At 36.0% G+C, this 13,650-nt stretch overlaps 1 protein-coding gene across 3 annotated transcripts in view; it reads right to left on the bottom strand.

The window, feature by feature from the left end:
• The window catches only part of USP34 (ubiquitin specific peptidase 34), a 249,644-nt gene that overhangs the window by 190,048 nt on the left and 45,946 nt on the right, over positions 1-13,650 (bottom strand). For 2 of the 3 annotated variants that reach the window (XM_078444514.2, XM_078444515.2), the window contains exon 3: positions 4,414-4,834. The exons of the other annotated variant lie outside the window; for it this stretch is intronic. In XM_078444514.2, the coding sequence (XP_078300640.2) occupies positions 4,414-4,834 (421 nt within the window). The remainder of the gene's footprint in view (positions 1-4,413; positions 4,835-13,650) is intronic. 3 annotated transcript variants of the gene reach the window in all.

Raw genomic sequence — 13,650 nt, 5'->3', positions numbered from 1 at the left:
TCTCTCTCACTCTATCCCTCCCTACCACAAATGCACTCTCTCAAAATAAACATTAAGAAAAATAAAAATTAAATTAAAAACAAACAAACAAATGCTGCTCCATGACCAAACCACGAAAAACTGAAGGCCAGTGAATTAGGAATAGAATTTTTGCTTACAAAGAAGTCATCAGCGTATCAAATAATCTGCTGTTATGGAAAATTAAGACTACCAATTCTGGAGAGCATACAGTTTACCACCAATGACTAGACCTAATCAAACAAAGCCATACTCTCAAACAGTTCTGCAAAACAGAACACTCTGCTATGATGGAAATATTGTCTACGCTGTCCAATACACTAGCCACGAGCCCCATGTGACTGCTGAGCTTTTAAAATATGTGAAGGAAGGAAGGGAGGAAGGAAGGAAGGGAGGAAGGAAGGAAGGAAGGAAGGAAAGAGAAAGAAAGAAAGAAAGAAAGAAAGAAAGAAAGAAAGAAAGAAAGGGTAAAAAGAAATATGGTTAGTGTGACTGAAGAACAAATTCAATTTATTTTAATTTTAGTTAACTTAAATAGCCAGATTTGTCTGTTCACTACCATATTGGGCAGTTGAGCTTTAAAGTAAAGAAGCTCAGGAGAGGATAGTGATAAAATGCAATCCAAGAAAGTCTCCATTGGCTTATAATTGCTTGCAAATGAACAAGCAGAGCTTCTATTCGCTTCTACAGAAGTAAGCCATCCACACAGATTGGTGACAAGGAAGATAATGAGTAGAAGACAAACAAGCTATTTGAGTTGTTTAGGATTGTTCCTTGAATGTGAGTACTGTAGATTATTCATCTTTGTATACACAATAAATAGTGCAGTTCCTAGAATAGATGGTCAATGTTTATTTTTTTAATAGTTTGAATAAGGTACATCTGTTTATCAAAATTAGAGACAAATCCAAGCATCTGAATTCTATAAATATAAAACAAAAAAAAGTCATAAATCAGTATGGGATTTAGTTAGTGATGGTTGCACAACTGTAGGAATACACTACAACTTATTAAATTGTATACATTAAAAGGGTGAATTTAAAATACTTAATTTAATTTAATAAAGCATAAATTAAAAAGTCAGTGGAAAGCGGCAAGAGAAAACCCAACCAGATTCAGAAATCTGGAACATAGTGTATATATTTAAGTCTATCTAATCATATCTCACATATTTAACAAGGGTAGTGTTTCTCTTCTTTTCTCTACTTTTTATACTCATTTCACTTTACTTAGGAAAAAAACTTAGAATACTAGGGCAACACCTCACAGAATTACACATAATGATTCAGAATTAAGAAAAGAATGCAACAGCTCCTTGTCCCCATCCCCAAAAAGTTTAACCTCAATTAAATATACCTATTTCTAATTACTACATCTTTTAAAATATTATCGACTTTGATAGGAAGAAAAGCAGGATATAGACAGGAAGGGATGGGGAGAAGGAGGGGCTCCAAGTTCCTATTTTATTCACTACTGGCAAGATAGCAATAGCTGCAGAGATTAGTCTGAAGTAATGTGAGAAGCAGTGTAGCAGGGTAAGACCTGAATTCTTTGTTTTTTGTTTTTTTAATTTTATTTTAGAGAGAGACAGCATGAGTGGGTGAGAAGAACAAAGAGAGAGAATTTTAAGTAGTCTCATGCTCAACACACAGCCAAACACAAGGCTCAATCTCACAACCGTGTGATGAGGACGACCTTAGCCGAAATCAAGACTCGGATGCTTAACTTGACTGAGCCACCCAGGCACCCCAGAATAAGACCTGAATCCCACAATTCTCAGCAATATACGTTGCAAACCTGACCAAAACTTTTAACCCGTGTAAGCCAATTCCCTTTATATAAAATCAGGTTGTTGACAGTTTTCTAAAGTCATAGCTATCTAATAACACATGAGTACTGAATCATCTTCTGAAAAGTCCTAGCCAATTTGTGCTTCTTTAGAAAAGTCAAAATCAAGATCAAATTAAAATCAAAGTTAAATATGACTGCTACCACATAGAACCACATGGCCACTAGGACAGAAACCATACATTTTTCAAGAATTTGTAATAAAACATTACTAACATATCAGAAACCTGGGAAACAGCTATATTATGAACAGAATATTACAGAAGCACACAAATTCTGTATAAGGAGATGACAATTCTGTGTAGCACTGTATTACACTGTATTATATCTAAGGTGTTTTTTTTTTTTTTAATTAGAATTTTACCTCAAAGACCTCATGAAATTATTGCTTTCAACCAAAGAGTCACATGGAATGACTGATCCTCAAGAACAGTAATAATGAGGCACTTTATTTCAAACGGGAAAGTAGGGGAGTGGGACTATGCTTATATTTGGAGATTTTTTTTCCCAATAACATTAAAAAATGATAAACTGGTGAGAAAACTGATTTGAGGAAGAAAATAGCAGATTTAGTATTACCTTAGTTCTGTTAAAAATTTTTAACTGGAGAAATTTAATTTTATTAAATTATTTAATCAAAAATTAAATTTAACTAAGTTAAATTTATTAAAATTTATTTAATTTAAAGATTAAATTTAAATTAATTATATTGTAATAAGCATAATTAATTTAAAATAAAAATTTATTAAATTTTTAAAAAAAAATTTTTTTTTTTTTTTTAACGTTTATTTATTTTTGAGACAGAGAGAGACAGAGCATGAACGGGGGAGGGTCAGAGAGAGGGAGACACAGAATCTGAAACAGGCTCCAGGTTCTGAGCTGTCAGCACAGAGCCCGACACGGGGCTCGAACTCACGGACCGCGAGATCATGACCTGAGCTGAAGTCGGCCGCTTAACCGACTGAGCCACCCAGGCGCCCCTAAATTTTTTTTAAATAAAAAGGATGCTGAGCTGACATTTTTTAGGATGTTTACTAAATGATTCATTAAAAGGTTTCTATATGGAAAGATAACAAAGAATTCTAGAAAGTAGAGCACAATGTTTTAAAACATTTTTATGGAAAATTCCAAAAGGGGAAATACGCACCTCCTAGGCTGTTTTTAAATAGTCTCAATTCAATGTGAAAACATTTTCAGTAAGGAACTACTGTTTTCCAGATGAAGAAAGAAGTTTAGAGAAGTCAATATGAAGATTACAGAATAAGCCAGAGAAAATAGGCAGACTTTTTTAAAAAGCATGTGGTAGATCTGTTAAAGTTTAAAATGAGGTATTTTATCCAGAGATGGAGTCTACTTCATACCCCCCTGAATCTGAACTGCCCTCATTAAGTGCTTCAACAGAATGTGGTAGAATTTTTACTGTTTCAGAGGCTGGACCTTAAGAGGCCTTATATACAAGCTTACACATTTGTCTTCCTGGAGAAATTCTAAGATCACCACGTAAAGAAGCCAATCAACTCTAGTGGAGAATGAGAGGCCATGTGGAGAAAACCCAAGGAGCCCTAGACAACATCCAGCACCAACTGTCAGACATGTGAGTGAAACCATGTTGGACCTTTAAACTCTTCCATCTCTCAAAGTAAATATACAACTGCCTAAGTGAGGCCACATAAAACCAATAGAATTGCCCAGCCAACTCAGACAAGCATGAGAAATAATAGATCTGTTTTTTTATGCCACTTACATAACACATTATCATATTAACTGTCTCAATTCCCACCATGTGTATAAAGTAATGCTATCATCTAAATAAACCTAAGGTGGGTTTCTAAACTCTTTGAAAGGCTTATAAAAGTATCACTAATGCAGTATGTCAAGCATCTTGACTTATTATAAAAGAAAGTACTATCATTTAGAACAGGCAGTTAAAGGGGCACCTCAGCGACTCAGTCAGTTAAGTGTCCAACTTCAGCTCAGGTCATGATCTCAAAGTTCGTGGGTTCGAGCCCCGCGTCGGGCTCTGTGCTGACAGCTCACAGCCTGGAGCCTGCTTCAGATTCTCTCCCTCTCTCTGACCCTCCCCCACTCACTCTTGTCTCTCTCTCTCAAAAATAAATAAACATTAAAAAAAAAAAAAAACTTTGTAGTTAAGGATACTTTGTTTTCTTAATGTGAGAAATTCCAAATACTGTTACCAATGTTTCTAAGAATAAAATTCAAAATTCCACCTGCTTCTTTTTCCTCAATTATTACTTTCTGAAAGTATCATACTACAGCATAAGTGTACATCAGCAAAATGTTTTATATCACTGACAGTTTAATTCTTATGAGTTCAATCTGTGAATCTTTCCTTAATAGGACTATGTTAAGCAAATGTTCAACCCAAGTTGCTACTAAAATGGTTTAGATAAACTGGAATACTTTTTCCTAACAGTAGTTATTTTTATAAATTTTTCCGTCAATAATAACTCTGTCTTTATTCATGAAAAATTGACAACATAACTATAACTTAGTATTACTTAAAATTCACAAAATATTTTCACATACCTCTATAGTAGGATGAGTATTATGCTTGTACGCGGTATATAAAGGAAACTGAATTTGAAAAATTTTTGCCACACATAGTAAGAGTTTTTCCTTCTCATCTGTACTCCATAAACTAAAAGGATCACAACTCTTTGAAGATTCCTCCTCAGTCAGATTACAAATTCTTGTAGAGTTTGATTTTTTTTCTATTGATTTTTGTCTTTCTGTACTTCCTTCATTACACTCTCTTTCTATACTCAGTGGTTCTTCCACTTGATTACTCTCATCTTGCCACGTGGAATCTATGTTAATAGTAGTACAATGTTTACAAAGCTGGTCCCGGAGTACTTGAACTTGGGCAATCACTAAGTTAATAAGTGCACACACTACTTGGTTAAAAATCTCCAAATGCTTATATTCCTTGAAGCAGCACAGACATTGCCTATAAGAGAAAGAAAATTTTTCAATAAATTAATGCTTTCTAGAGAGACAATTGTATATTTCAAGTAATATAAAAATTACAAATCGGCAAATCCTAAAGTACCTCTTTTTTTTTTTTTTTTTTTTTTTTAAGTTTTGGTCTCCTTTTTCCTGACAGGGTAGCACTACAGTCATTTATAAAGATAGCATCACACCAAAAACTGGTACTTCGGTTAGTAAAAGTCACCAAATTAGGTTGACAGCTATAGTCTTCAGTGTTATCTAGATATTTATCTGCTTTTCCACATAAAGAACCATTTAAAAACAAGAATTGTGGCATCTATCTTTGCTTCTCTAAGCACTGAGTACTTCATATATGTTTAGTAAATATTAGGAAACTGGCTAAAATAAAAACCTTATTAGTAAAGCTGTTCTATTTTACATAAAGGGATTTGCAGCCAAGAAGTAAAAAAAAATGTATTTTAACATTACTAATTTGCTTGAAGGCTAACTTAGGAAGGGCATTCCTACCCTCTTTGGCTAATGAAAAGCATTTAGGAATAATATACACTCACACTCTTCAGCGTGTGTGGGTGTGTGTGTGTGTATACATAAATAAATACAGTAAGAGTAACTTATTACACACAAATCTAGTTAAGACATGTTCAGTTAGCATTAATGCCTGGCACACTGTGGATAATCAAAGAGTCTGGTAAATCAATAAATAAATGATCATCAAGTACCAGATTATAAGAATAATTCTTTCCAATGATGGATGACAACTGAAAAACCATTACTTACCTAGTTATATTATCAATTTAAATCATCTATACTGTAGTCCAAATAGAGCACCAACTCCCTTTATGACCATGTAGACATCATCTCATTTCTCCAAGTGTGGCAAATTTGAAGTATAGCCATAAACTCTTTAATATTCTTCCCTTTAAACAGTGAAGCCCACTTTTCCTCCCCTTGAATGTGGAACATACTTAATAACTAAAATCTATGTGGATGTGGCAAAAATGACTGTGTGACATCTGAAACTAGGTCATAAGTGACAGTGCCACTCAGCCTTGCTCTCTTTTCAATCACTTGCTCTGAGAGAAGCCAATTATATGATGTAAAATAGTCCAGGGGGCATCTGGGTGACTCAGTCGGTTAAGCATCGACTTCGGCTCAGGTCACGATCTCATGGTTCGTGAGTTCATGCCCCACATCTGGCTCTGTGCTGATGGCTCAGAGTCTAGAGCCTATTTCGGATTCTGTATCTCCCTCTCTTTCTGCCCCTCCCCTGCTCCTGCTCTCTGTCTCTCAAAAAATAAATAAATGTTAAAAAAAATTTTTTAAATAGTCCAGGAGCCCTTGGAGTGGTCCAGATGAGAAAAAAAAAAAAAAAGAGCTCACACGCTCACACTACTAATAAGCACCAGCTTGCCAACCAAGTAAGTGAGCCAACTTGGAAGCAGACCCTCCAGCCCCACATGAGGCCTGAGATGACCATAACCTGGCCAAAAACTCAACAGTACCTCATAAGAAATCCAAGCCACAAAGAACCAGCAAAACCACTCCCAAATTCCACTCCCATAAAAACTCTAAAGATAATAAATGTTTATTGTTGTTTTAAGATACTACTTTTTGAGTAATTTGTTACACAGAAATAGATAAATAATACCTCAGGCCTGTCTTCTCAGTTAGCAAAATGAAAGAGATTTTATCTCTAAGAACTCCTCCACCTTTAAAATTCTATATTATTACAATTTCCTCCGGAAAAAAAATTAACATATTACTGTTGGTATTTTTCTGACAAATAGCTTTTCTTTAGGTTCAGGAAAAATCAAGTTCAAAGTGAAGGATTATACACTGGAATATCTTTCTTTAGCAAGAAAAGAATCTTAGTTCCTTCCCAAAAAAGACCTTGAGGTCAGATTTAGATTAGGAAAGCCAAAGAAACAGTCAAATTTACTTTAAAAATTCAATGCCAAGGGGGTGCCTGTTTGGCTCAGTCGAAAGAGCATGCAATTCTTGTTCTCAGTGTCGTGAGTTCAAGCCTCATGTTGGGTGTAGAAATTAATTAAATAAAAACTTTAATTCATGAACATCTGGGTAGCTCAGTCAGTTGAGCGTCCAACTCTTAATTTTGGCTCAGTTCTTGATTCCAGGGTCAGGGGATCAAGCCCCACATCAGGCTCCCCCCTGAGCCTGTTTAAGATTCTCTCTTTCTCCCTTCCTCCCCTCCACCTCTCTCCCCTGCTCATACACGTGCATACGCTCACTCACTCTCTCAAATAAACAAAATTAAAAAAATAAAAAATAAAATTCATTGGCAGGAAATGGGCATCTAACTGACCAGGAAACTAATCTTAAAAAGACAAAACTTATGTATGAACAAAGAGCAAACTGCATCTAAGTTCTTACAGACCCAAAATATACAAATTCAAGAACTAAGAATCGAAGTGACAATAAACACATACACACATTTATCTTTAATTATTACATAACTTATACATTTTATTGTATGACACTCAATTCTGAAAAGTCTAGGCATTTTAATTCTCAACAGAGCATTTCTCTATATATCCCTACCCACAATGCAGGGGGCGGGGGGAAGAGAATGTGTGTTTTTTAAATAAAACATCACTTTCAGTTAAGCCCCAGCTTGATTTTACACTTAAGTTTATTTCTTCTCTGTTCTAAACCTCACTACAAATATACTGAAAGAAAAAAGACTTAACTCCATACGGTAAGAGATAATGGAAGAACAGTTAACAAATGGCAACAAATTTTGGATGACAGCAAAGGGAGTAATAGTAACTGAGAGCAGAAGAAATAAACTTGGAAGAGGCTATAGAAGGATTTATCAACAAAAATATCCACACCACAGAACACTGAAAAGGCTCAAGAACAAAGACCATCAGATACCTCTAAAGGCAGAGATGAAGCATTGGGCAGAAAATAGGACTAAATGAAAGGTACGGTTAAAACCTGCAGATTCCTAGGTAGCCAGGATACTGTTCCTACTTGATCCAGGGAAACAAGAAGTTTCCTCCTGTACATAAAATGAACAAGATTAAGTTCAGGAAAAACTGATGCTGAAGACAGGGATGATAAAAGACACTGAAAGGAAGAGAACTATGTGATACTACGACTGGTAAATCTCTCCAACTAATATGCCCCACCCAACAACCAGACTAAAATATCTCAAGGCCAAAGGCTCGAAGACATTTCTCTTAGAGAATATGAATGACCTAAGAGAAAAGCCTACTTATCCCTGGTAATGAAGCTTGCTCACCATTTTCCAATCTACAGAGTGGGCCAACATCTGAGATGGCCCCAACAAAGAACTTCTAATCCATCTTTGAATGCTCATCTCTTAACCATGTAAAGATAACCAGTAAGACAAGCAAGGAAAGCTGCATCACTAAAGGTAGGTCAAAACAAATGGTAAAAAGAAATTCAAAGAATGTAGATAAAATGCAGAAAGAAAAAAGGTTTTAATAATGTATGTCCTCAGAAACAAAGAGTGGATTACTGAAACAAGAACAGAATACTATTAAAAAATGCATTCCAACTACAAAAGAGACCTTCAATGTGTACAAATATACATTATATAGCTTTTGCATACACATCAATCACACTTTAAAACCCCATTAGAATTATAGCAATTTGACAGAAGAGCATGCAACTCTTGATCTTGGGGTCGTGAATTGGAGTCCCACATGTAATGCACAGATTACTTAAATAAATAAATAAAACTTTAAAAATAAATAAGATGGGGTGCCTCAGTGGCTCAGTCAGTTGGGCATTCAACTTCAGCTCAGGTCATGATCTCACGGCTTGTGAGTTCGAGCCCCACATCGGGCTCTGCATTGACAGCTCAGAACCTGGAGCCTGCTTCAGATTCTATGTCTCCTTCTCTCTCTGTCCCTCTCCCACTCATGCTCACTTTCTCTCTCTCTCTCTCAAAAATAAACATTAAAAATAAATAAGAAATAAAATTAAAATTTGCCAATTTGTAAAATTCAACAAAAGTTCCACAAGGTAAAAGTAAAAAAATCTCCAAAAAGTGGTAGAGACAAAGAAAAATAATGGGGAGAAAAAGGAAAGCATACCATCAACCAAGAAGACATAATATCTGACTAATAATACTTCCAAGAAGACATAATACAAAATCTGAAGGTTTAGAAACGATGAAATTACAAAATATTTCAGAACTGAAAAACCCACCAAAACACCTACCATCATGAATCTTTTTTTCAGTTTGAGAGGGAGGGAGGTACACACACACACACACACACACACACACACAGAGAGAGAGAGAGAATATCCCAATGCAGGGCTTGATTCCACGAACTGTGAGACTGTAACCTGAGCAGAAACCCAGAGTTGGATGCTTAACCAACTGAGCCACCCAGGTGCCCCTCATCATGAAATTTCTAAAACTGAGCAGGGATGAAGATCCTAAAAGCTTTCAGGGAGAGTGGAAAGAGTGACAAGAAGGAGCTCAGGAATAAAAATAGCTAATACTTCTCCAAAGCTATATGGGGGTGGAGGAGGTCTGGCTGACTCAATCTGCAGAGGATGTGACTCCTGATCTCAGAGTCTGGAGTTCAAGCCCCATGATGGAAGTAGAGCTTACTTTAAAAAAAAAAAAAAAAAAAATTCAAAGAAGGGGCACCTGGGTGGTTCAGTAGTAGGTTGTGCATCTGACTCTTGATTTCAGCTCAGGTCAGAATCCCAGGGTCGTGGGATGGAGCCCCACACTGGGCTCCCCACTGAGCATGGAACCTGCTTGAGATTCTCTCTCCCCCTCCCCATCCCCTCTCCTCCTGTTCACACTTGCTCTCTCAAAAAACATAAAAATAAAAAAATAAAAAACCTCACAGCAGTATCAGAAGCTAGAATACAATGGAGCAACACTTTTAAATTTTTTAAAGAATATAATTTTCTACCCAGAATTCTGTATTGAAGTCTTCAAGATTAAGGGAAGAACAGAAACTTCTAGGTCTGAAGGGTATAAAAAACACCTGTCTCCCACGCACCCCTTCTCAGAAAAGATGTCATCTTAACAAAACAAAGAAGTAAACCAATAACAATGTCCACGTAGAATTCTGGAAACTGGAGATCCAAAACAATATAAAAGCAAAAGGAATTTCAAGGATGATCTGAAGAGAAGATAGCTATTTAGTATCCCTAATGAAAAATCAATAATTGGAGTAGGAAGATAAAGGACAAAGGAGATTTGGGAGAGGGGAAAGGGAGGGAAAAAACTAATCATATAATGATATATAAAAATATAAAACTTAGTATTAAGAAGAGTTGAAGAATTTGGAATGAATCAGTGACTCACACCTGGAAAATTTTAAAACACACCAGGAAACTCTTGGAAACAAAAGATAAACAAGAACTTATTTCTTGTAAAATATAAAATAAGCCACAGAACTTTTTTTGGCTCATCAATTACCCTGAGAGAAAGGGAAAGGGTAAAAGAATGTAATCTTTATGTATCCGAAAAGGAAGTTCACAGGGTGGACTTAAAATTGAGGAGTGTCTGGGTGGCTCACATGGTTGAGTGTCTGACTTCGGCTCAGGTCATGATCTCACAGCTCATGACTTTAAGCCCTGCGTCGGGCTCTGTGCTGACAGCTCAGAGCCTGGAGCCTGTTTCAGATTCTGTGTCTCCCTCTCTCTCTGCCACTCCCTTGCTTGTGCTCTCTCTCTCTCAAAATAAATAAACATTAAAAAAATTTTTTTTCATTGATACATGAAGCAACAGCAATATAATAAAACGATTTCAGAATATAGAAGTTAATATCAAAACCAACATCTGAAAGAGTTAAAAGCAGAAGGGGAACTGAAGAGATAGGGGACAATGAACTTTATTACAGGCCTTTTTGCATTTACTTTTTAAACTCTGTACATACTACTTCTATTTATATACCAATCTCTTACATACCCTTCCCCTATCTAAGCTTATCCTATGTTTTTCCTAGTCCTACTCCTATTATTACCACCCTGATAAGACTTTCTTACCCAAGTAGAGTTACATGCTGCTTGAGTAGAATATGGTTACATTTAAGAACAAGCTAGTAGGTTTAGAAAAACATACATAATAAAGGCCATATATGAAAAACTACCAGCTAACAACATATTCAATGGTGAAAAACTTAGAGTTTTCTGCCTAAGATGAGCATGTCCACTCTTACTTTTATTCAACATAGTAGTAAAAGGTCCTAGCCATAGCAATCAGACGAGAAAAAGCAATAAAAGGTATCCAAAATGTAAGGACAAAGTAAAATTCTCACTATTTGCAGATGACATGATACTACACATACAGAACCCTAAAGACTCCACCAAAAACTAGAACTGAAAAATGAATTCAGTAAAATTGCAAGACTGCTGCTCTGACAGTGCAGACCCTGCTTGGGATTCACTGTCTCCCTTTCTACCTGTGCTCTTCCCCCACTTGCATTTTCTCTCTCTCACTCTCTCAAAAATAAATAAACATTAAAAAAGAAAAGAAATTCAAGACAACACAAAGAAATGGAAAGACATTCCATGCTCGTGGGTTCAAAGAACAAATACTGTTAAAATATTCATACTACCCAAAGCAACCTACACATTTAATGCAATCCCTATCAAAATACCAATGGCATTTTTCACAGAACTAGGACAATCCCCAAATTTGTATGGAACCACAAAGACCTCAAAAAGCCAAAGCAATCTTGAAAAAGAATAACAAATCTGGACGTATCACAATTCTAGACTTCAAGTTATATTATAAAGCTGTACTAATCTAAACAGTATGGTACTGGCACAAAAACAGACAAATAGATCAGTGGAATAGAATAGAAAGCCCAGAAATGAACCCATGATTTGAGGGTCAATCAATCTTCGACAAAGGAGGAGTGGGATAAAAATAATGGGAAAAAAAGACAGTCTCTTCCAACAAATGGTGTTGGGAAAACTGGACAACTATGTGCAAAAGAATGAAACTAGACCATTTTCTTACACTATACACACAAATAAACTCTAAATGGAGCAAGAACTTAAATGTGAGACCTGAAACCATAAATATCCCAGAAAGGGGGACCTGGGTGGTTCGGTCGATTGAGCATCTGACTCTTCATTTTGGCTAAGGGCATGGTCTCACACGTCGTGGGATCAAGCCCCTTGTCAGGATCTGAGCTGACAGCCCAGAGCCTGTTTGGGATTCTCTCTCTCTTCCACTTCCCCTCCCCAACGTGTATACACATGCACCACACCCCACCACCCCCCCCCCCCAACGCCTCAAAATAAACATTTAAAAACAAAACTCCTAGGAGACCACAAGCAGTAATTTCTCTGACATCAGGCATACCAACATTTTTCTACGTACGTCTCCTGAGTCGAAGGAAACCAAAGCAAAAATAAGCTATTAGGACTTCATCAAAATAAAAAGTCCCTGCAGAGATAATAAAACAATCAACAAAACTAAAAAAGGCAACCTGCTGAATGGGAAAAGATATTTGCAAATGATGTATCTGATAAAGGGTTAATATCCAAAATATATAAAGATCTTACACAACTCAACACATACACACAATAACATAATTAAAAATGGGCAGAAGACATACAGATGACCAACAGACACACGAACAGACATGTCATTACTTATCAGGGAAATGCAAATCAATACCACCATGAGCTATCACCTCAAATCTGTCAGAATGGCCAAAATCAAAACCATAAGAAAAAACTGCTGGCAATGATGTGAGAAAAAGGAACCCTCGTGCACTACAGGTGGGAATGCAAACTGGTACAGCGACTGTGGAAAATAGCACGTGGGCACCAGTTAAGTGTCCGACTCTTGGTTTCAGATCAGGTCATGATTTCATGGTTAGTAAGTTCAAGCCCCACATCAGGCTCCATGCTGACAGTGCAGAACCTGCTTGGAATTGTCTCTCTCCCTCTCTGTCTCTCTCTCTCTCAAAACAAACTAAAAAAATTAAAAATTAAAAAAATAACAGTATGGAGATTCCTTAAAATATTAAAAATAGAACTACCCCACAATTCAGTAATTGCACTACTGGGTATTTACCCTAAGAATATGAAAACACTAATTCAAAAGGATATATGCATCTGTGTATTTATTGTAGCATTATTTACAACAGCCAAATTAGGGAAGCAGCACAAGTGTCCAAATAGGTAAACAGATAAAAGGGTGGCATATACATACACATGGATTATTACTCAGCCATAAGAAAGAATGAAAACTTGCCATTTGCAAGGACATGGATGGATCCAGAGAGTATAATGCTAAGCGAAATTAAGTCAGTAAGAGAAAGACAAATACCATAGGATTTCACTCATAAATGTAATCTAAGAAACAAAACAAATGAACAAAGTGGGGGGAAATGACAGACCAAAAAACAGATTCTTAACTAGAGAACCAATTGATGACTTTCATAGGGGAGGTGGGTAGAGGGATGGATGAAATAGGTGTAGGGAATTAAAAAAGAGTACACTTATCTTGATGAGCACTGAGTAATATGTAGAATTATTGAGTAATATACAGAATTGTTGGATCACTATACTGTATACCTGAAACAAATTTGACACTGTATATTAACCATACCAGAATTAAATTTTTTAAAAAATGAAAAGAATTTTTAAAAAAGAACGTAACATGATAAAATCTGTAAATGTCTAACATAAAATACATAGCTCCAATTAAGAAAAAAATTTTAGCTCAACATTCATGAGGAATCTACATGTCAAAACTAAATTATTTTTTAACTTGGATTCTATAATTCCATCTAACAACATATATTCCAATGGATCTAATGTTTTTCCTGGCCT

The sequence above is a fragment of the Panthera onca genome, chromosome A3, assembly GCF_046562875.1.
Source record: "Panthera onca isolate mPanOnc1 chromosome A3, mPanOnc1 haplotype 2, whole genome shotgun sequence".
Lineage (NCBI taxonomy): Eukaryota > Metazoa > Chordata > Mammalia > Carnivora > Felidae > Panthera > Panthera onca.
Note: the sequence above shows the minus strand (reverse complement) of the source record. Positions and strands in the feature narration are given on the sequence as shown.